Genomic DNA, 22,731 nt, shown 5'->3' with positions numbered 1-22,731 from the left:
TTAGAAGGTAACTAACACTGCGGGAAAGGAAAAACAGGGGCCAGGTAGGGAAGATTGAGAGTGGGGCGCAGAGTGATGGTGAGAGTTGCACATTTGATACCGTGATCAGAGCTGAGGAAGTGATATTTGCATGAAGACCTGAAGAAGGTGAGGACATTAGCTCAATGGATATTTGGGGAAAGGGTACCTCGGGCAGGGCAAACCCCAGAGCAGTCGCTGAAAGGCCTGTGTGGTGGGAACAGGACTGGTGAGGAGAGAGGTTGGAGATGAAGTCGGAATGGGGATAGGGCAGTGGGGGCTGGGAGAAGGGCAAATCGAATAGGTCTTTGTGGGCCTGCTGCAGACTTTGGCTTTTACTATGACTGAAATGAAGAGCCATGGCAGGGTTTTGAGCAGAGGAATGACATGACAATGACTTAATGTTTTGTCAATTAACTTTCTAAAAATAAATTTATTTTGAAAGACAAAATGTAACCTTTCTATTGTAGGTGGAAAATTGGCATCATATATCATAAATATAAAGCAACCCCTAAAATAAACTCAGAGAAGACCAAACAATGCTATTAAATGCTGGCTTCATGCGCTTGGTGGCCCAGGGCTCTGAGCTTGAGGCCTAGCTTCCCTTTGTTAAAAGGGAAGATTAGCAAGTCTCAGAGAGGTGTTAAAGACAGACTAGCACCCTGCTGAGGCGTTCTCTTTGAAGTACCCAGAAAGGAACCCATTGATTTTTCACACTGATTCCTGGTATTTAATGTTCACCTGCAGTCTACATCCCTCCTCCCACAAGAGGGACTCTGGGTCGGGTCCTCCCTGAAGACCTGTCCTGTTAACTGTCCTGACTCTCCCGCCTCCTGACCCAGTGTCCTCTCCACGCAGTCCCTGTCCGCGTGCTGGAGCTAAGTGAGAGCCACCCAGACAGCGGGGAACAGACAGTCCGCTGTCGTGGCCGGGGCATGCCCCAGCCAAACATCATCTGGTCTGCCTGCAGAGACCTCAAAAGGTGAGCAGACCCCGGCCTCAGTCACCCAGGTTCCCCCAGCTGGCTAGAAAAAACTCGTGAAGGTTATCTAGTCCCGCCCGTTCTTCTTGGCATATTGTTACAGGCATAGCGTTGCATCGTAGGCCAGGTCACCACCTCCTTGGTCCTACTCTGTATGACCTAAGTGGTCGCTTTTCCTTACCTTTACCCCTGGGCAGTTTGGCCTAGCAAAGTGCAGGGTCTGAGCCCCAGAGACCTCACCGGCCCTGTAGATCAGTTCTGCACTCCTGGCCAGGCTGATTCTAATGTAGTGGACAGAGGCAGGATTCAGTGCACGTTCTGCCTCTACCCTATACACTGTGTGACCCCGAGGGTCAAGTAAGAATGGATTTTGCAATCAGCACTGTCAGTTCTGGGCTGGGAGCACCCCCCTGCTGACCAGTAGAGGGAGCACAGGAGGAGCCCGCTTGGAACCAGGCAGTGGGACAGAGGAACTGGACATGTCCCGCCTCCTTCCACCAGTTTCTCCTTAGTTTCCCTGTCTGCAAGGGAAAGGGGCTGGCAGGCAACCCTACCGGCTCTCCTGGCAGGTGTCCACGCGAGCTGCCGCCCATGCTGCTGGGGAACAGTTCTGAAGAGGAGAGCCAGCTGGAGACGAACGTGACATACTGGGAGGAGGAGCAGGAGTTTGAGGTGGTGAGCACACTGCGTCTGCAGCACGTGGATCGGCCACTGTCGGTGCGCTGCACGCTGCGCAACGCTGTGGGCCAGGACATGCAGGAGGTCATCGTGGTGCCACACTGTGAGTCCCCAGCCTCGGTGGCCCCTGATGATCCCAACCCCTACCTTAACTCTGCCTAATTGGTGCTGTGCCCATGTACCCACAGCAGCCAAAGGAGTTAGCATGCCCGGGGGCAAACAGGAGCATCGTGAAACCCTGCCGTGTACATGCATAGGAACATGTTCCAGCATACACAATATGGGTACACATGCCTACAGACACAAGTCTATAAACCATGGATATGAATAGCACTATGCCCTTCAGTGTGGTGTACATATACTCTATGTATGTCGTAAGCCATGTAATGAGCATGCCTGTTCCTTGAACATAGGTGCAAATCCTCTGTGTGTAGATATGTAAATCTTGTGCTGAAGAATGCCCAATCCCCAGTCACTTCTGTAAAGCTAGAGTGTATGTGTATAAGCATATACGTGTGCACTCTGCATGTCCACGTGTGTAAACCCACCACATGTTCGTAGGCCATGTACATGAGCATGCCTAATCCCCAGACATCTGTTTAAACCCACAGTGTATGTCTGTATGCATGTACCTGTGGGTACACAATTCCCATGCATGTGTACAAGCAATGCATGTACAATTCCTTTGCATGCATGCAAACTGGCATAGTGCATATCTATAAGCATATAATTGGAGCACACCTTTCTAGAAAAGTGTACAAGCATAATTCCCGTACACATATGCCTGCTGTACAATGTACATCTGTTAGCAGGTACACATACGTGTGTAATTTCTGCACATATGAACAATGCCTACTAGTGTCTTGATGCTTTTGTGTATTTACCTGCCCCTCCTTATGCATACATGCACCTGTATGCATGTGCTTCATTTATTAATATTTCTTCTTCATTCAGTAAATATGAGGACCCAACCTCTCATTGAAGTGAAAAGGTCAAAGGGCTCAACCCTGCCTGGACCTCCTAGTACCCATAGTCCAGAGAGAGAAGGCAGACAAGGAACTTGGCAATTTCCCCCGGGATCACCACATTAGGGGCAAAGCCTGGAGGGAGAAGGGGTCCCATACCCAGCTATGGGATCCAGGAAAGTATTCTAGAAAAGGGACCTTTAGGTTGAAACCTAAAAAATGACTAGGAGTTAGCTTGGTATGGAATGGTGTCCCAGTCAGAGGGAATGGCCTGTGTAAAAACCCAGAGGCAAAATGAGTTCCTAGAAATGAAAGGAATTCCACGCAATCTGACTGGAGGATCGAATGTGTGGATACTTAGGGGCTGGAAGGGCGGCAGATAAAGGGGAAGGAAGTGCTGTGGGATGGAGCTACAGGGGTCGGCAGATCTAGAGCAGGCAGGGCTCCAAAGGCCATGTGAGGCATTTTGGTTCCTGTGTATGCAGGTCCTTGGGCGTGTTCACGCACATGCCTGTCTAGGGCTGCCTCCTGTCCCCTGGCCTGTGGTGAATGGGTGGGCTTCTTTCATCCCCTCATTTCACCTATGCTCCCACACATGCATACACATTCTCTGAGCAAGTGTGTATCTGGGCAGACAGTGTGGACAGCCTGAGTGGAAGACCAGCTCTGAGCCAAGGCAGATGTGACACGTTTGTGTGACTAAAGCCTGAGCGGGAAACTGAGCACCAGCCCACAGGGCCTGGGATGGCTGCAAGAGGGCTCCTTCATGCCTCCAGTGATGGTTGTCTAGAAGATGTAGGCTTCCTTCCCAGGACCGAGATGTGTGATGAGTGGGAGGAGGGCGGAGAAGAGGGATGTTGGTCTGGGGCCCTGAGGAGGAAGGCATGGGGAGAATGGATAAGGGTGAGAGACGAAGTTGGAGAGGGAAGAGGTAGAGTCATGAAGCCTGTGCCTTATGTGCCATTTTAGGATTTTGGCCTTTTTCCTTTACTGATAACATGGGGAAGCATCTGAATTTTGTTTGTTTGTTTGTTTGTTTTTGAGACAGAGTCTCACTCTGTTGCCCAGGCTGGAGTACAGTGGTGTGATCTCGGCTCACTGCAAACTCCACCCCCAGGTTCAAACAATTCTCCTGCTTCGGCCTCCTGAATAGGTGGGATTATAGGAGTCCACCACGACACCCAGCTATTTTTTGCATTTTTAGTAGAGACGGTGTTTCACCATATTGGCCAGGCTGGTCTTAAACTCCTGACCTGGTGATCCACCCTCCTAGGACTCCCAAAGTGCGGAGATTACAGGCATGAGCCACTGCGCCCAGCCTGCATCCAAATATTTTAAGCATAAGAGTGGCATTCACGGCCGGGCGCGGTGGCTCAAGCCTGTAATCCCAGCACTTTGGGAGGCCGAGACGGGCGGATCACGAGGTCAGGAGATCGAGACCATCCTGGCTAACACGGTGAAACCCCGTCTCTACTAAAAAAATACAAAAAATTAGCCGGGCGAGATGGCGGGCGCCTGTAGTCCCAGCTACTCGGGAGGCTGAGGCGAGAGAATGGCGTAAACCCGGGAGGCGGAGCTTGCAGTGAGCTGAGATCCGGCCACTGCACTCCAGCCTGGGCGACAGAGCAAGACTCTGTCTCAAAAAAAAAAAAAAAAAAAAAAAAGAGTGGCATTCACTTAGTAATTCAACAAATAGTACCAGGTACCTACCGTGTGCCGGGTGTGGTTTTAGGGACTGAGGTTATAGCAATGGATGGGGGGGAGGAGGTGGGACAGGACTCCCTGGGGAGCAAAGAAGCACAGATTGGGGACAGAAGAGGAAGGAATGAGTTCCATGGGACATCATAGGTGGCCAGTGGGGCAGGGCAGGGGAGAGGCGGATCTAGCAGGGGTGGATAGGGAGAGTGGGAAGCTGTACAGCAAAGAGGCCGAGGCCTTGAGGGTGGAGGAGACTTGAGGCTTGTAAGGGCCAGTGTCAGCCCCATTTTGTAACTACCGTCACCACCCCAACCCCAACTGGGCCCTTTGGGTGGAGTGGGGAGGAAGCAGCCTCCATGCTGAGGTCTGAATTCATCACGCTGGGGGTCTCAGCCATTGCTCCGTCAGTGGCCACTCACTCAGTCCACCAGCCACTTGATCAGGCATAGAGTCTGACCAAGCTGTGGCAGCCCCAGCAAGGGTGTGGACTCAGAGGCGAGGTAAGCCGCAACCCAGCTGTCAGGGGCTCCAGGGCTAATGGGAGCCCAGTCCAGGCAATGGACTGGAACCCAGAACAGGATTTGTACCCCGTCTAGAGTTCTGGCAGCAAGGCCAGACTGACTGGCAGTGCTGAAGGGATGTGGAGGCCAGCAGTGATCTGAGTGGGGGTAGTTACTGAGGGGACGGGGTATTTACAGGACAGTCTGAAAGTGCGGCCTAGAGCGAGAGGCTGAGGGTCTGACACCGCAGGCTGATGGGGAGGTGGGTGCTTCTATTCTGGACAGGATGTGTGCGGAGGGATCTGTGATGCCAGAGATGGGGTGAGGGGAGGGCAGCTGCCCAGTTTGCTCATGGCCTGCTCTCATCTCTGCCTCCAGCTTTGCCCTTCAAGGCGGTGGTGATCTCAGCCATCCTGGCCCTGGTGGTCCTCACCGTCATCTCCCTTATCATCCTCATCATGCTTTGGCAGAAGGTAAGCCCCTCCCTGGCCTAATGGGTGAAGACTGGCACATCACTATTTTGCATGAATTCCACCCCGCTGCCCTCCTTGAATGCTGCGAGATCTGGCCACACGCAGGGCTCAGCATGGAACTCAGGTGGGGACTTACGTAGAGTGATGCTGGCTGTCCGAGCTTCCTCTACCCCCAGCAGTCTGGGCCAACCTGAGCCGGGCCTGAGCTATCCAGGATTCTCTTCCGCTACTGTGTCACTAAGTCCCCGGGTCCTGCTGAGGCACCATTCCTCTCATCCTAGCCATGGAGCATGGGACCTTTGTGGTGGACTGCATGGGCTCCAGGATTTTTCCAGCTCTCACCCATGGAGACCCTGTGATTCTACTGAAATGCATTCTGATCCTGTTAGTCTGTAATTTCAGTGTTCTACTCTGAGATTTCACCATTCTGTGATTCCAACATTTTAAGCTTCCTGAATCAGGATTGCAGCACCTCATGATCCTATCATTCTAAAATTCCAGTCCTGTGGTTCCAACACCCTAAGATGTCAACATTCTAAGCTTACATCTTTCTGACTCACCCAGCATGGGGAGGGCACTCCGCATCCAGCCGAGTGCCCTACCTGGTGTCACTTTCTGGGGTCACCTGCTTCACCACTTCCATCTGAGGAGCAGCTAAGGCTGGGAGAGGAGCTGGAGAGGAGGTTCTCATGAGCCAGGCCCCCAGCTGCCAGTTGCTCCTCAGTCTAACAAGTTTGGAAGCCTCCTCTGCGACCCCTTGGTCCCTGTTCCCTCCGAGCCCATGAAGACCTTGGCTCAGTTGAGCACTTGCTGTGTGACTTCAAATATTCCCCGGCTCCTTTCTGGGCCTCAGGGTCCCCTGCCCCTCTCTGGGCCTCAGGGTCCTCTGCCCCTCTCTGGGCCTCAGGGTCCCCTGCCCCTCTCTGGGCCTCAGGGTCCCCTGCCCCTCTCTGGGCCTCAGGGCCTCCGGTCCCTCTCTGGGCCTCAGGGTCCCCTGCCCCTCTCTGGGCCTCAGGGTCCCCTGCCTCTCTCTGGGCCTCAGGGTCTCCTGTCTCTCTCTGGGCCTCAGGGTCTCCTGCCCCATGTGTCCTAGATGGATGGACCTAATGGGCCTCAAGGCCCGAGGCCCCCTCTGATAACTAATTCCTGGGGTTGGGCCTCCAGAAGCCACGTTACGAGATCCGATGGAAGGTGATTGAGTCTGTGAGCTCTGATGGCCATGAGTACATCTACGTGGACCCCATGCAGCTGCCCTATGACTCCACGTGGGAGCTGCCGCGGGACCAGCTTGTGCTGGGTCAGTCCTGGGAGGCCTCAGGGGCAGTGTGGGGACTCAAGTTGGGTGGGAAGACTCTCTGAGGTCTGGTCCCAGCCTTGCCATGACTAGCCGTGAGACCTAGGGTTGGCGTCTTGCCTTCTCTGGTCCTCCGTCTCTTGCTGTGTACAATGAGGACAAGACAATCCCCCAGGAACTGCCTAGCAGTGAGATTCTATGATCCTGTGACCCCGTGAGACGGGACCCCTATGTGACAAAAGTGGAAGAATTGAGGACAGGCTGAGTGGCAGGCCTGGTCTGGCTGGGGAAGCTGAGGGGGTACAGAGGAGCGTGCTTCCTTGGGGAGGGAAGAAACTTTCCAGAGATTAAAGATGGGGCAGAAAGCAGGCAGGACTTAGATGAGATACCAGGAAAGACAGGGAGGCATTGTGGTTGCAGGAGTATGTTTAGGGAATACCCTGAGTCTAAGGTGGTTTAAGTAATGTCTAGGTTGACCTAAGAGAGTGGCTCTGTCCCCTCACTGGGCAGGAAGGGTGGCAGCAGGGCGGGGGGTCGGGGGGAAGGGGGCAGCGTGGGGAGCGGTGCAGCTTCCTGGTAGGCCAGGAGCTGAGGGATCATCTCTGCACCAGGACGCACCCTCGGCTCTGGGGCCTTTGGGCAGGTGGTGGAGGCCACGGCTCATGGCCTGAGCCATTCTCAGGCCACGATGAAAGTGGCCGTCAAGATGCTTAAATGTGAGTAGTCCTTGGAGCCCTCCACATCTGGGCCCTCACCTCTCCCTGCCCCTCCCCACACACTTAGCCTCTCCCAGGGTGGCCTGATGCTGATTTGCAGGCACAAGAGGGGCCGTCACACTGCAGCAGGCGCTGCTCCTGAGTCTGGTTTGGGGAAGAGGGTTCCTCACCCTGGCGTCCTTGGCCTGCCTCCCCCTACCCTGGCCTCTTCCCCTCCTCAGAGTGTGGGTGCTCACCCCCCGCCAGGCTGCATGAGTCTTGCAGCACAGGGCGGGGCAGAAGAGTCAGAATAGGCTCCTGTGGTGGGGCCTCCATGGAGCCTCCATGACTGGGCCTGGCCTGGGGCCCCCATTTTCCTCAGCCACAGCCCGCAGCAGTGAGAAGCAAGCCCTCATGTCGGAGCTGAAGATCATGAGTCACCTTGGGCCCCACCTGAACGTGGTCAACCTGTTGGGGGCCTGCACCAAAGGAGGTACCGAACCCACTGCCCCAGAGGACTCAGGGAAAGTGCCCACCACCAAGGCCAGGCCCCGCCTAGCCCCTCCTCAGGCCTCACTCAACAGCACACTCCTGCTGGAGGGTCCGTGCCCACCCACTCCAGCGCCCCCACTGCATGGTCCCAGAGGGCGGTAGGGTTTAGAAACTCACAAAATCACAACACCTTCACAGCTGAAGGATTAGTTGGGTCACCAGTCCCAGCAGCTTCCAGACCATGGTGTTGGCTGATGCTTTTATTTTCACAACACATTTTGAAAACCAATAAATAACAGCTCACATGACATTAAGATGAGTTATACGCCCACCATTGGAGACCACCAGCTTGCTAATTGGGAGCTACTTTTATTTGATCATAGAAGAAAGTCTCTGTGGCCAACTGTGTTTATTTGAAGCTCTGATTGCCAGTTAGGCTGAAAAAAAAAAAACGTTATCACCATTTGCAGCTGCTTATTGGGAGATCTGGGATTTTCCTCAGCATTATGCAACCAAAACAAAATACAGAAGTATGTTGGGTATGTAGACAATTCACGTCCGCAATGATCACTCATTTCAAAATTTTTGTTCGCATAGATATCTTCAAGTTCTCATTGACTGACTTAAAGTAAATGCATTGTAGTCAAATTTAACTACTAAAGTGATTATTGTAAACAGTGGCCTTTATCTGCTTTCTATACTGGGCTCCCAAGTAAGCTTTAGTTTGAAAACATATCAATAAGAGCCAACACTGCGGACTTGCCATGTGCCCAGCCAATAAAGACATCATCTCATTAATACTCATGGCAGCGCTTTGTGGTGGGTTTTATTACCCCCACTTAACAGCTGGGGAAGGTAAGGCTCAGGGAGACTAAATACCTTGCTCTCTGCCACAGAGGCAGGAAAAGAACCCAGATTTGCAAGGCACTGAAGCCTCCTAGCCGTCATGCCAAAGTGTCTCTCCCACATCCAGCCCCTGATTAGCCTCGTGGCCTTGAGGGGACGCCCGAGGCCTCCGTAGGGACTGTCCCTGAGCCTGTCCCTCCGCAGGACCCATCTATATCATCACTGAGTACTGCCGCTACGGAGACCTGGTGGACTACCTGCACCGCAACAAGCACACCTTCCTGCAGCACCATTCCGACAAGCGCCGCCCGCCCAGCGCAGAGCTCTACAGCAATGCACTGCCCGTTGGGCTCCCCCTGCCCAGGTACCAGGAGGGAGGCCAGGGACTGAATCTTTGGGATACCTGAGGAGCACCGCTCCTTCCCCTCCCTTTGTCCGGGAAGAGAAGCTGAGGCTGTGACAGGGCAGGGAACAGAATCACTCCTGGAGCTAGGGCTGTTCTACAAGGTGGCCCACCCCAGATGAGGGAATAACAGTGATGCCAGGCCCTGTGCTGCTCAGCCCTCTACACATGTGACATGCCATCCTTGTGTTGTGGGTGTTTGCCCTTCAGTCCAGGGCACGCAGTGATGGAAGAAAGGACAGAGGCTGTGGTGAGACGAGAGCCAAGCTCCCAATTTGCTCAGTGGTGCTCCAGACTGTGTTCCTCTCTACAGCCTCTACACATCAGCCTCCACACTGCCCCTTAGGGAGCTCAACTCCTTCTTCATCTTTTCCAAAGAGAACATTTCTTAGTTTTTTTGCTGATTACAAAAACAAAGACAAGAGTAGCTTCAGAAAAGCGTAAAAGACCTTAAAACTCACTCCTGCCCTCTCCAATGTTTTGATCAATTTCCTTCCCATCTTTTTCCTGCCCGTAGAGACGTGTGTAGAGCCCCACAGCCCTTTGGGGAGCTGATGCTACAGGCATAGGTATCAGGGTGACTCCTGGTTGCCCACGCTGGGTTGCAGCCAGGCACTCTTACGGCCAGGTGGCACTGGGGAGGCCACAGGAAGGCGCCTCTGTACACACCCATCTTGTGACCTTTGCCCTGGGGCGCTGTAATCGCCTCTGGGTGTGAGCTCTGTGGGTTCTAACTGTCATTTTGGCAGCCTCAGTGCCCAGCTTGGCCCAGCAGGTTGGTTGAAAAGGGTCGATCCATGGGCATTCCTATTGGGATAGCCTGAAGGATGAGTGAGTGTGTGAGAGAAGAAATTCATGAGTGGCAAGGGGCAGGAGGGGAGGGGAAGGCAAAGCCTGCAGGCTCTTCTGTGATGCTCCTTTACCCCCAGCCATGTGTCCCTGACTGGGGAGAGCGACGGTGGCTACATGGACATGAGCAAGGACGAGTCGGTGGACTACGTGCCCATGCTGGACATGAAAGGAGATGTCAAATATGCAGACATCGAGTCCTCCAACTACATGGCCCCTTACGATAACTACATTCCCTCTGGTGGGTGGACACAGTACCCCACACCCACGCAGGCTGATGCTCTTCACATGCCCAGCCTTGCCAAAAACCCTGGGAAGAAGGGAGTCTCGTGCCCATTTCATAGATGTGGAAATTGAAGCTAGCCACCTGGCAAAAACTGCTCTGTAGTGGACCGCTGTTTATGGGTCCAGAAACATGCATAGAACCCACAGGGAGGGAGAGAGCAGGGATGTGGGAGGACCTGGCCTTTTGTGGTGCTAGGGAAAGTGGTCTACTCAGCTTCGGCCCCAGGCTGGTCTAGTGTCCCTGAGAGGCAGGCAGGCAAGGGCTGGGCAATAGTGGCCCAAGAGCTAATGCCAAAAGTGTTTCTGGCCAATGAGGGCACTGATAAAGGAGAACTTTGAGTTCGATATTAAGAAATCATTCTCCTTTTAGGGGAGACCTAGACAATGAGTAGCCACCTGTCTTGAACATTCAGTCTCCCAGGAGCCAAAAGGCAGGGGTCCTGTGGGCCAAAAGGAGACATAAGATAGCAGGTGACCCTCTGCTTCTCCTCTAGCCCCTGAGAGGACCTGTCGGGCAACTTTAATCAATGAGTCTCCGGTGCTAAGCTACATGGACCTTGTGGGCTTCAGCTACCAGGTGGCCAATGGCATGGAGTTCCTGGCCTCCAAGAACGTACGTGTGGTTGTGGTAGAGCACAGTAGGGGCTGTGGGGAGGTGGGTCAGCCAGTCAGCCAGCATTCTCCAAGAGCACCCGCACACCAGGATGGCCTCTCGCATGTGGGCAGTGTTGCATTTTCCCAAAGCCCTTGACTTTGGAGTTCTTTCTCCACAATTGCCCCCAAGGCCTCAGCTTCCCTCTCCCCAAACCCAGTGCGTCCACCGAGACCTGGCAGCCAGGAACGTGCTCATCTGCGAGGGCAAGCTGGTCAAGATCTGTGACTTTGGCCTGGCTCGAGACATCATGCGGGACTCGAATTACATCTCCAAAGGCAGTGTGAGTACCTTCCCTGGCCCTTGTGGGGCTCTCACCGTGTGTCTGTGACCGCAGGAACAGTTTCCCTCCTGACCAGTGTGGCTGCGGCTCATGGGATATCTGTGTGGGGCTCCTCGTGGCCTGCCCTGACAGCGGTGGTGGGCTGTACCTGCCCAGCTATATGTGCAGGGACAGGAAGGGGAGCCGCCCAGGAGAGCATGGAGCAAGTATAGCAGTGGGGAGGGCTGGCTGTAATCGGTCCAGGGTGGGGGAAGGGGGAACAGGCCGAATGTATTGTTCCAGCAGTGGTGGGCAGATGAAGGAGCCCAGGTGACAGGGCAAGAAAGATGAGCAGGTCACACGCAGTAGCTGGGATTGGTCTGGTTAAAACATGATCCTCCTGCCTGTCTCTCATCTCCCCACTTTTCAGCAAACCCCAGATGGAGGGATGCTAGGCCCAGAGATCAAATGTAGCCAGGATGAGAGCTTGGGGGGTGCCTTGACAAGTCCCTGGCTCCCCCACTTCACTACTCAGACCCTGGAGATTTTCCCCAGGGACAGGGGCTGCCTTGTCCCCAGCTAGTGAGAAAAGAAACAGCCTCTGGTCCTCTGGCCAGCACTGGGATGGACATGGGAACTGTGACCAGGGCCCTCACAGGGAATGGGAGGGAGAAGTGATTGTGGGTGGGAACTGCCAGGTACCCTTCTCCTGTCCCAGGTGCAGAGTGGGGCTGAGGTCCTTCCTTGCACTCAGCACCTGTCCTGACCTCCCTACAGACCTTTTTGCCTTTGAAGTGGATGGCTCCAGAGAGCATCTTCAACAGCCTCTACACCACCCTGAGCGACGTGTGGTCCTTCGGGATCCTGCTCTGGGAGATCTTCACTTTGGGTACGCTTGCTTCTTCCTCCAGGCCTCAGCATCCTGGCCTGGTGTCTACCTCCAGCAATCACACCTCTGGCCTGGTGGGGCTATGGGACAAGCCCTGATACAGGGATCCTGGTTCAGGTCCCAGCTCTGCTACCTTTTCCCTGCTGTGTGATGTTAGCAAATTCTTTGCCCTCTCTGGGTCTCTTTAGCTCCCTGTCTGAGTATTGACAGGTTTGAACAGTGACATCAGAAAGCCTGCTTGGCTCTCACATTCTGGCTGTCTATCCTGGGGAGGGTTGTGGTCTCTGCCCGGAGCCCATGAAGGAGCCCACAGTTCCAAATGCCAGGGCCACTGCCCCCTCACCCATACCAGGGCCAGCATGGCTCTCCTTGTCCTGTAGAAGAGGGTGCCCTGCCACTTTTCCAGCCCTGAGCCTGTATGTCTCTTGTCTATGCTCCCCAACAGGTGGCACCCCTTACCCAGAGCTGCCCATGAATGAGCAGTTCTACAATGCCATCAAACGGGGTTACCGCATGGCCCAGCCTGCCCACGCCTCCGACGAGATGTGAGTGGAGCTTCATGCATTTGGGAGGATTTTGTGCTGCAAACAATAGATATCCAACTCTACTGGCTTAAACCAAAGATGAGAGATTTGTTAGCTCAGAGATCTAGAAAGCCTTGGTGTAACTGGATCCAGCCGTGCAAAGGATGGCATCAGGAACCTCTTGTTCTAGCCCTGAGCTCTGCTTTGCTCTGTGTGGCCTCATTTCCAGGCCAGCATTGCTCAAATGGCTACCAGCAGTGCCAGCCTCATGTCCTACTGCTTGCTGCATAGTGCCAGCAAAAGTCCCAGAGCTGACCTTCAAGGGCTTAGGTGGGGTCACATGCCATCAAGAACCGACCGCGGAAGCTGTAGGGCTGAAAACGATTGGCCAAGCTTGGGTCCTGTGCTCACCCAGGCATAGTCAACCTGTGGAACCATGTGGAATGGGGGCTCTGAGAGGGCCTCCCAAGGGAATATCCAGAGGCAGGACCTCTGGATACACCCAGACACCACTTCCCCCCAGCTCCTTTCCATGGCTCACCTTTTTCTGAGAGGCAGCAGCCTCCCACTCCCCCAGCCCTGCCTTGTCCCCTGAACCCTAGGCCAGAGACCCTGACCCTTCTCCTCGTCCCCAGCTATGAGATCATGCAGAAGTGCTGGGAAGAGAAGTTTGAGATTCGGCCCCCTTTCTCCCAGCTGGTGCTGCTTCTCGAGAGACTGTTGGGCGAAGGTTACAAAAAGGTATGTTGAGGCAGGATGGGATGGAGCACAGAGAGCTCTGGTGTAGAAGTCAGACACCAAGTACAAGGCTCTGTGTGATGGGCTGGCATTTAGGGGACCACCCTTTGTCCTCTCTGGGCCTCAGTTTCCCTGCTTGTTCTAGGAGGGGATGGGCTGGCACTATGAGTTTATTTTAGCAGCACAGAGCTACACGGAAGCTGATCGATTAGATGCAGGGAGGGGGCCTAGAGCCCTGTCTGTCCTGCTGCCTCCCTCGGGCCTTTGCATCCATACCGAACCATGGGCTCCTTCAGAAGTGTGAATAACCCCAGGTTACATGACCATGAACCACCTGACCCCTTGGATCCTGTCATAGGATCGTCTATCCAAGGCCCAAAGAGCCAGTAGGGCCCTGAAACGCTGCCCCATCCAACAACAGGGCTCCGAGTGAGGAGGAAATACACATGGCCTTTGACACAGAGGCAGCTCCTTCCTTGGGTCCATTTCTCACCCCCACTGCACCCTGGGGATGGTCCCAGGGACCTGGGAGATGGAGTAAGGTCATCACCACTTCACAGCCAAGGAAACTGAGGCCCTGCAGAAGGAGGCTGAGGCAGCATGAGAGCCTGTGCCTGTCTGCTCTGAGGTCGGGGAAGAGTTAGAGTCCTGGGTGCTATTCTGATAACTGCCCCTCCCTGGGTGGTCCTAAGCTCACCATGCCTTGTAAGATTCTATGTGAGATGGGAGGTCAGCTCAGCTGTGTGGCTTGGGCAAATCCCTTTCCTGTATGAGCAGCGGGGGGCTTATTTATACAAAGAGGGATGGGCCAGGTTAGAAGATCCCTGAAGGCATTTCTGGCCTGACCATCCCTGTTTCTTTGGTTCTCCCTGCCCTGGGAGCAGAAGTACCAGCAGGTGGATGAGGAGTTTCTGAGGAGTGACCACCCAGCCATCCTTCGGTCCCAGGCCCGCTTGCCCGGGTTCCATGGCCTCCGATCTCCCCTGGACAGCAGCTCCGTCCTCTATACTGCCGTGCAGCCCAATGAGGGTGACAACGACTATATCATCCCCCTGCCTGACCCCAAACCCGAGGTTGCTGACGAGGGCCCACTGGAGGGTTCCCCCAGCCTAGCCAGGTAGCCACTGTGGCCTGGGGCCAAGGAAATCGTGTGTGTGTGTGTGTGTGTGTGTGGTGTGTGTGTGTGTGTATCTGTGTGTGTGTGTGTTTGCCTGCATGCATGCTGTCAGGCTTGCCTCAGAGGTAAGTTACCTAGGGTAAGTACTTATCCCTAACAATGAATAGCAGAAAGAATGAAACTCATTTGAACTTTGATGCCCTGAGGTGGAAAGGGCAGGTTAGTAAAAACAAAAGTATGGGCTGGGACTTATTTGCAAGGTAGCTATTTCCTTTAAGGGAGCTCCCAGAGGTTATCTATACTCTCTCATCTCTAGGTCCTGTCCTAGCCCCAAGGAGAAGAAGCAAACCTACTTAGCATCCCCAGCACCCCTGTTGTTACTCATGGCCAGCCAGAGGCCTATGTTCTGTCCCTCAGCACCATGCCCTGGGGCTAGAGAGAGCCTCCAGGGTTGCAGGAGTCAGAGGCGCCTACAGGAATGCAGGACAGAATTCAGATTGGGAAGGAGATTGTGGTTTTCTTTTGCCTTGGGAAGTGGTGAAGTTACAGCTCAGCGGGGGCTTTATAGGAGGACCCTGCTGTTGCGGGGACTTGATGTCCACACAGGATCTCCCCTTAACTGGAGAGAAGGGCTCCTCATGAGGTCACGCCCACCTCCAAAGCAAGATCCAGCCCAAGGTGAAGTGGCTGGAGCCCCAGGCTGGGGTACCGTCCCAACTCTGCCACTAGCAGCTATGAGACCTGGGAAGGCTTTTCCTCTGAGAGCCTCAGTTTCTCCATATGTGCCAGGAGTGCACACAGGCCTTAGAAGGCTCCCAAAGGCCCTCATTGCTCTAACTGTTGAAGAGACGAACCATCCAAGAGTTCCAGTGGATGGCGCAGAGGAGTGAAGTGCAGCTCTCACACAGCTTGAGGTGTGAACGCAGAGGAGTGAAGTGCAGCTCTCACACAGCTTGAGGTGTGAACGCAGAGGAGTGAAGGGCAGCTCTCACACAGCTTGAGGTGTGAACGCAGAGGAGTGAAGGGCAGCTCTCACACAGCTTGAGGTGTGAACGCAGAGGAGTGAAGGGCAGCTCTCACACAGCTTGAGGTGTGAACGCAGAGGAGTGAAGTGCAGCTCTCACACAGCTTGAGGTGTGAATGCAGAGGAGTGAAGTGCAGCTCTCACATAGCTTGAGGTGTGAATGCTTGCCCTGTTTTGTGCCCTCAGACAAGCTGCTTCACTGTGTAAACATTGGTGTCCTCTTCTTTTTTTTTTTTTGAAATGGAGTTGCACTCTTCTTGCCCAGGCTGGAGTGCAGTGGTGCGATCTCGGCTCACCGCAACCTCCGCCCCCCAGTTCAAGCAGTTCTCCTGCCTCGGCCTCCTGAGTAGCTAGAATTACAGGCATGCAGCACCACACCCGGCTCATTTTGTATTTTTAGTAGAGACGGGGTTTCTCCGTGTTGAGGCTGGTCTCGAACCCCTGACCTCAGGTGATCTACCCGCCTCGGCCTCCCAAAGTGCTGGGATTACAGGTGTGAGCCACCGTGCCCAGCCAGTGTCCTCTTCTATAAAATACAAACAGTAAAAGTACTTCTATTAGGCGGTCATTGCAAGGATTAAATGAGATAGCATACACCTTTAGGAGTGCAGAGGAGGCAGATGCTGGTGGGTGAGAAATGAGCTTTGGAGCCAGCCAACTCTGCTCCGAAGTTCCAGCTCCTGCACTTCCCTGCTGTGTGAAGTGGGGCAGTGACATAACCTCTCTGAGCCACACTTTCCTCACCGTGCAGGCCTTGCATAGTTTTCACAAGAGTTAAATGAGCCGGAGTGTGTGAAGCCCACGGTGCAGGGGCAGACCCACCGAAGGCTCTTCATGACTGCTGCTGTAATCCTCCTGGGCTGCTTCCTAGCCTCTCACTCACTGCCTCCTTCCTCTAGCTCCACCCTGAATGAAGTCAACACCTCCTCGACCATCTCCTGTGACAGCCCTCTGGAGCCCCAGGAGGAAGCAGAGCCAGAGCCCCAGCTTGAGCGCCAGGTGGAACCAGAGCCAGAGCTGGAACAGCTGCCGGATTCAGGGTGCCCCGCGCCTCGAGCGGAAGCAGACGACAGCTTCCTGTAGGGGGCTGGCCCCCACCCTGCCCTGCCCAAAGCTTCCCCTCTGCCAGCACCCAGCACCTCCTGGCCTGGCCGGGCCTCCTGTCAGCCAGGCTGCCCTTATCAGCTGTCCCCTTCTGGAAGCTTTCTGCTTCTGATGTGTTGTGCCCCAAACCCTGGGGCTGGCTTAGGAGGCAAGAAAACTGCAGGGGCCACAACCAGCCCTGTGCCTCCAGGGAGGCCAACTGACTCTGAGCCAGGGTTCCGCCCAGGGGACTCAGTTTTCCCATATGTAAGATGGTAAAGTTGGGCTTGATGCCCAGAATCTAGGATTCTCTCCCTGGCTGATAGGTGGGGAGGTCGAATCCCTCCCTGGAAAGATTCTTGGGGTTATTGAGGTGGTAAAATAACTTTTTTCTGTTTAGCCAGCTACCCGTCAAGGAATCATAGCTGTCTCCTCGCACTTTTATCCACCCAGGAGCTAGGGAAGGGACCCTAGCATCCCTGGCTGCTGCCTGAGCTGGGGCCTAGCCTTGGGCAGTGTTGCCTCATCCAGAAGAAAGCCAGTCTCCTCCCTATGATGCCAGTCCCTGCTTTCCCTGGCCCAAGCTGGTCTAGGGCCATTAGGCAGCCTAATTAATGCTGGAGGCTGAGCCAAGTACAGGACACCCCCAGCCTGCAGCCCCTGCCCAGGGCACTTGGAGCACATGTGGCCATAGCAAGTGCCCAGGTCCCTGTCCTTCAGGCCCATCAGTCCTGGGGCTTTTTCTTTATCACCCTCAGTCTTAATCCATCCACCAGAGTCTGGAAGGCCAGATGGGCCCCACATCTGTGATGAGAATGTAAATGTGCCAGTGTGGAATGGCCACATGTGTGTGCCAATATATGGCCCTGGCTCTGCATTGGATCTGCTATGAGACTTTGGAGGAATCCCTCACCCTCTCTGGGCCTCAGTTTTCCCCTTCAAAAAATGAACAAGTCGGACTTATTAACTCCAAGTGCCTTGCCAGCACTAACATTCTAGAATATTCCAGGTGGTTGCACATTTGTCCAGATGAAGCAAGGTCATATACCCTAAACTTCCATCCGGGGGGGTCAGCTGGGCTCCTGGGAGATTCCAGATCACACATCACACTCTGGGGGCACAGGAACCATGCCCCTTCCCCAGGCCTCCAGCAAGTCTCAAGAACACAGCTGTCCAGGCCTTGACTTAAGAGTGATAGCCGGTGTCTTGGAAAGCCCCCAGCAGCTGCCCCAGGGACATGGGAAGACCAGGGGCCTCTTTCACTACCCACAGTGGCCTCTGAGGGTATCCCGGGCAAAAGGGACAGAGGGCAAATGAGATCACCTCCTGCAGCCCACCACTCCAGCACCTGTGCCGAGGTCTGCATCAAAGACAGAATGGCCAGCGAGGACAGTTATGTCTTGTGAAAGACAAGAAGCTTCAGATGGGTACTCCAAGAAGGATGTGAGAGGTGGGCGCTTTGGAGGTTTCCTCCTCAACCACCAGCTGCCCCATCCCTGAGGCAGCACTCCGTGGGGGTATGGTTTTGTCACTGCCCAGACCTAGCAGTGACATCTCATTGTCCTCAGCCCAGTGAGCATTGGAGGTGCCAGGGGAGTCAGGGTTGTAGCCAAGACGTCCCAGCATGGGGAGGGTTGGGAAGGGGGTGCAGGAAGGGCACCAGCCCTGCATTGCAGGTTGGCACCTTACTTCCGTGGGATCCCCAAAGTTGGTCCAAGGAGGGAGAGTGGGCTCTCAATACGGTACCAAAGATATAATCACCTAGGTTTACAAATATTTTTAGGACTCACGTTAACTCACATTTATACAGCAGAAGTGCTATTTTGTATGCTGTTAAGTTTTTCTATCTGTGTACTTTTTTTAAGAGAAAGATTTTAATATTAAACCTGGTGCTTCTCACTCACAGACTTTGTAGTGTCTCTTGGGTTTGGGTTCCTGTCCATGGGGAGTGTGGAGTGGGGCACGTGGGGCTCAACCAGACGCAGATCCCCAGACAGATCCCTTCAGCTCTGAGTCTCATTTCATTCATCTGTTAAGTGGAGATTTTCACTCTCCCACCCCTCTCCAGAAGCTGGGTGGCCTAGACCTTGGGCTTGGTTTCCCAAGGTGGAAAGCGAGCAGGCTTTTCTGGCTTCGCAGAGTCTGGCCTTGAGTCGGGCAGGAGGGTGTGGGGCTGCAGGGCTGCTCCCAGGCTCTGGTGCTAAGGCACCCCACTGCCCCCACCATGTGCTTTGGCTTTGGCTATCAGCTGGGACACCCTCCCCTCCACTCCGCCCACAGGCCCGGATTGAGGCCAGTGTGCTCCGTGACAAGCAGCTGCTAGAGCCCAGATTCCAGGTCCAGGTGAGTCATGATCAGGCCCCAGGTAGGAGAAGGGCAGACAGTGTCCAAAAGCGTGAGAGCATGAAGTGAGGAGAAGGCGGAGAAGAGAGAAGAGGAAGAGGAAGAGAGGAAGCGGAGAACTGCAGCCAGGGTAAGGACAGGGGAGGGAATAGGGTGGTGATCAGGCTGTGGCTTTGAGGGCAGAGGGGTGTAGACCTGCAGGACCCAGACTCCTCACGGCTGCAGCAGCTCAGGGGTTGTAGGGCCAGCATGAGTCATAGGCTCTCCTGCCGAGCCTATGGGACCCCGGCCTGTGGGACCCCGGCCTGTGGGACCCCGGCAGGAACACCGGGCCAGGGGCAATAGGGCTACTGGGGGCAGGGGGCAGAGTGCAAGGGGTCTCCGGCCCAGGCAGGGATTCGTGGCCCTCCCACCGGGGCCCAGAGTCTTGTACTCGGCTCACTTGAGGTGGACTGAGTGTCAGCCTGAGGTCCGTCACTGTGCGTCCTTAGCCCCTCCCTTGATCTCTCTGAGCTGGGGAAAGGGCATCTCCATTAGAGTGGGTGGGGGAAGGACCTCATTTTGGAACCACAGGCCTCCCTGGACTGCCTCTAGGAGTCTGGGGCTGTGGCTTCAAGTGAGGAAAGGAATGACGCCATGGGACAGTTCTGACTCACAGGCCCAGCCGCCAACTCAGGGGCAGCTGAGCCACACCAGGGAAAATACCCGCTGGCTATAAGGCTTGGCCATGCAAAGCCCACCGTCCCAGGGGTCCTGGCTTCAGAAAACACCCAGTGCCTGTGACTTCTCTTCTAGCTGTGGCAGGAGTTGAATGAGGTGATACCGAGATCTGCCCTGTAAAGAAAATAGCCCACATTCCAAACAGGGATTATCTTTGCTGATGCAAAAGCCTCTGTCTGGAGGTCAGAAGATCTCAGCTCCCTGTGTCTTAGGCCTGCTCCTTATGGGAACTTGAGTGGATTACACCACATCAGGCTTCAATTTCCCGGGGGTAAATGGAACTAGATGCCACACTAAGACAAAGGATGATAAAAATCTGGCTACTACTATCCAACGGTTACTACGCCCCAGGGCCACCTGGTTGCTTCACACACATTTGTGCATTTTACCTTCCATCAACCCAATGACCTGAGTCCTATTATTATCCCGTGTTACAGATAAGACACTAGTCTAAGCTGTTGCTGTTTTGTTTTGTTTTGTTTTTGTTTTTCTAGTTAAAGAAGTTTATTCAAGGGCAAAGTGTGAGGGTAGTCATCATGAAAGAGGAAAACCAGAGAATGGTGATCAGTGCTTCCCTGTGTGTGGCAAGGGGAGGATGGTTTATTTTTTTTTTTTTTTTTTTTTTTATTTTTTTTTTTGAGACGGAGTCTCGCTCTGTCACCCAGACTGGAGTGCAGTGGCCGGATCTCAGCTCACTGCAAGCTCCGCCTCCCGGGTTTACGCCATTCTCTCACCTCAGCCTCCCGAGTAGCTGGGACTACAGGCGCCCGCCATCTCGCCCGGCTAATTTTTTGTATATTTTTAGTAGAGACGGGGTTTCACCGTGTTAGCCAGGATGGTCTCGATCTCCTGACCTCGTGATCCGCCCATCTCGGCCTCCCAAAGTGCTGGGATTACAGGCTTGAGCCGAGGATGGTTTATATAGCCAAAAACAGGGTCAGGCAACACAGTTACATTTTCCACACACAGGTTAACACAGAGATACAAGATTGGATTGGCTACTATTGACTACACTTTAAGGCGGCTGCTTAACACTCATTTGTAAAGAGGTAAAGATCGCCAGCGTGTCATTTAGTCCACGTTTGAATAAAGAACAGGGAGCCTGGTTAAACTATAACATTCTCAACACAAAAGCCAGGAGGCAATGGTCAGAGAGCAGTCCTGTGACATGACTCCGTTTCCAGGCCTTAACTTTTCCCATTGGCATAATCAACTGGGGAGGTCCTGAAATTTTATTTTATTTTCACAATTATGATTTGCATTCAAATCAAATCAAATGTGCATTCAGGGAGGTTTTGAAGTGACTTGCCCAAGATCATCAGGTCTGTGTGGCAGAGATGGGAGAGGAGCCCAGGTCAGACTGACTCCCAAGTCAGCACTCAGGGAGGTAAAGGGCCCACCCAAGGTTGCAGAGCCGGGAACTGAGGAAGCCTGCGACAAAACTGCTGTCTTCTGTCTCCAGACCCTCTGGTGCTATGTTTCCCCAAGAGAAAGGATAGGGAAGGGATGGATGAGAAAGAGAGCTAACATCATCTGAAAGCTAGAGAAAAATAATAAAAACTAATTTGTGGGAGGGCTTGGGCCTCTCAGGCCCCTGTGCAGAGGGCAGGCAGGGTCTGGGGTAACCACAGGTCAGCCCCTGCTGGGCTCCTGCCTCGCAATCTCTCCCCTCAGGCGGGCCCAGGGAAGACGGGTGAGCTGGGATTTTCCTCCCAGACAGATGAGCCACTTGGACTGCACAATTCTTCCGCCACCCCACTCACGGCCGGGGTTCTTGTTCCTGGAAAAATAGGGAAAGACTCAAAGGAGCTATTTCTGCCGGGGCCCTGACCTGCCGCTGATGAGGGCCTCACAGCTCCCATTCAAGTCCCTTCTTTGAATTAGGGCACCGTCTCTAACAGGCCCCTTTTATTTTAGTTATAATGTTCGGTTTTACAATTAAAAATTATTTTTAATGAGCCTCAGGATATTTCCTTCTGTCTTTGAATATGCCTTTTGTTTCTAGTTTGTGCAGCTATAAGTTCACGTGAACCTCATGGATGTTGGCTTAGGCAAGTGGCTTCTATGTAATTAGCAGTGATTCCATCTTAATAAAGTCCTATGATCTGACAAAAAAAAAAAAAGTATTTATGTCATATATGCCTGTATTTAAAAATCCATTACCAGAATACATAATATAGAAAGAGGAGGTCTTTGTGTATTTTTATATGTTAAATGCAGTAACACTTTAACTCTTTATTCTCTTTATTCAGCAACTTTGTGTGTACAAATTTATCTTGTTGAAATTCTGCCTCTCACTATAGTTTAGTTTTATTTTTCAAAGTTTTTTTCTTTGTATCATACTAATATTTGTATCTGTACCTATCTACATAGAATATAGCTATAATCTTCAACAAAACTCTCACTGCCATTGTGCAACTTTTTGTTTGTCACTTAACAGTACATCATGGGCATGCTCACAGGTCCACGGGAAATACAGATATTAATTCATTCATTTTGAGAGATGCACATAGTTTAAAAGCAAGCCTGTGCCAGACATTATTTAACCAATGTTAGAAATGCAAAATGCTTGTTCCCCAGTGCCACAGAGAAATAGCACTCGAACATAAATTTAATTTCCTCAGCAAGGCAATTTTTACTTTCTGCAGAAAGGGTGCTCCTGGCAGATGGAACAATGGCGAGAGCACACCTGGACAGGGGAAAGGAAGAGGTTCTTATTGCTGACACAGGTAGCCTCTACTGCTGCATTGTTCCCCTATTGGCTAGGGTTGGACCACATAGTCTAAGCTAATTCTGATTGGCTATTTGAAAAAAGGAGCAGGAGTACGAGCTGGAGTGCCGGGGTGAGTAGTTTGGTGGGAAGGCCGGATACAGAACAGGTGGCTCAGGATGAGTCAGGAAGGAGCAGGTGACTCAGGTCAAAGCAGGTGACCAGGGGAACAGATGTGAATTACTGATTGGGACAGTGGGAAAGTTGTTTACCGAAACTAGAAGCAAGGGGGTGAAGAGATGCAGGCAGTTAAACTTTAAAATGGAGAATCAAAGAATAAGAGCTGAACATACTGACATACTGATTCTTTGAAGAGAAACTTGGGGTTCACTATATTTAACACCAATCTCCTACTGAGGGGCATTTGGACTATTTCCCATTTTTTAGAGTTATAAGTTATGCTACAATGGCTATTATATATAAAATATGTT

The 22,731-nt window shown here is 53.2% G+C and overlaps 1 protein-coding gene across 1 annotated transcript in view; it reads left to right on the top strand.

The window, feature by feature from the left end:
• The window catches only part of PDGFRB (platelet derived growth factor receptor beta), a 43,014-nt gene extending 24,642 nt beyond the window's left edge, over positions 1 to 18,372 (top strand). The window contains exons 9-23 of the mRNA XM_033180563.1: positions 877 to 1,000; positions 1,570 to 1,781; positions 5,220 to 5,314; positions 6,479 to 6,611; positions 7,220 to 7,324; positions 7,686 to 7,796; positions 8,846 to 9,005; positions 9,974 to 10,134; positions 10,673 to 10,791; positions 10,991 to 11,113; positions 11,870 to 11,981; positions 12,427 to 12,526; positions 13,141 to 13,246; positions 14,128 to 14,360; positions 16,284 to 18,372. Of these exons, the coding sequence (XP_033036454.1) occupies positions 877 to 1,000; positions 1,570 to 1,781; positions 5,220 to 5,314; positions 6,479 to 6,611; positions 7,220 to 7,324; positions 7,686 to 7,796; positions 8,846 to 9,005; positions 9,974 to 10,134; positions 10,673 to 10,791; positions 10,991 to 11,113; positions 11,870 to 11,981; positions 12,427 to 12,526; positions 13,141 to 13,246; positions 14,128 to 14,360; positions 16,284 to 16,467 (2,078 nt within the window). The 3' untranslated portion in view covers positions 16,468 to 18,372. The remainder of the gene's footprint in view (positions 1 to 876; positions 1,001 to 1,569; positions 1,782 to 5,219; positions 5,315 to 6,478; positions 6,612 to 7,219; positions 7,325 to 7,685; positions 7,797 to 8,845; positions 9,006 to 9,973; positions 10,135 to 10,672; positions 10,792 to 10,990; positions 11,114 to 11,869; positions 11,982 to 12,426; positions 12,527 to 13,140; positions 13,247 to 14,127; positions 14,361 to 16,283) is intronic.
• The last annotated feature ends 4,359 nt before the right edge of the window (positions 18,373 to 22,731 follow it).

Source organism: Trachypithecus francoisi, unplaced genomic scaffold (genome assembly GCF_009764315.1).
Source record: "Trachypithecus francoisi isolate TF-2019V2 unplaced genomic scaffold, Tfra_2.0 Lachesis_group2, whole genome shotgun sequence".
Taxonomy (NCBI): Eukaryota; Metazoa; Chordata; class Mammalia; order Primates; family Cercopithecidae; genus Trachypithecus; species Trachypithecus francoisi.
This window is presented reverse-complemented; position numbering and strand designations above follow the sequence as displayed.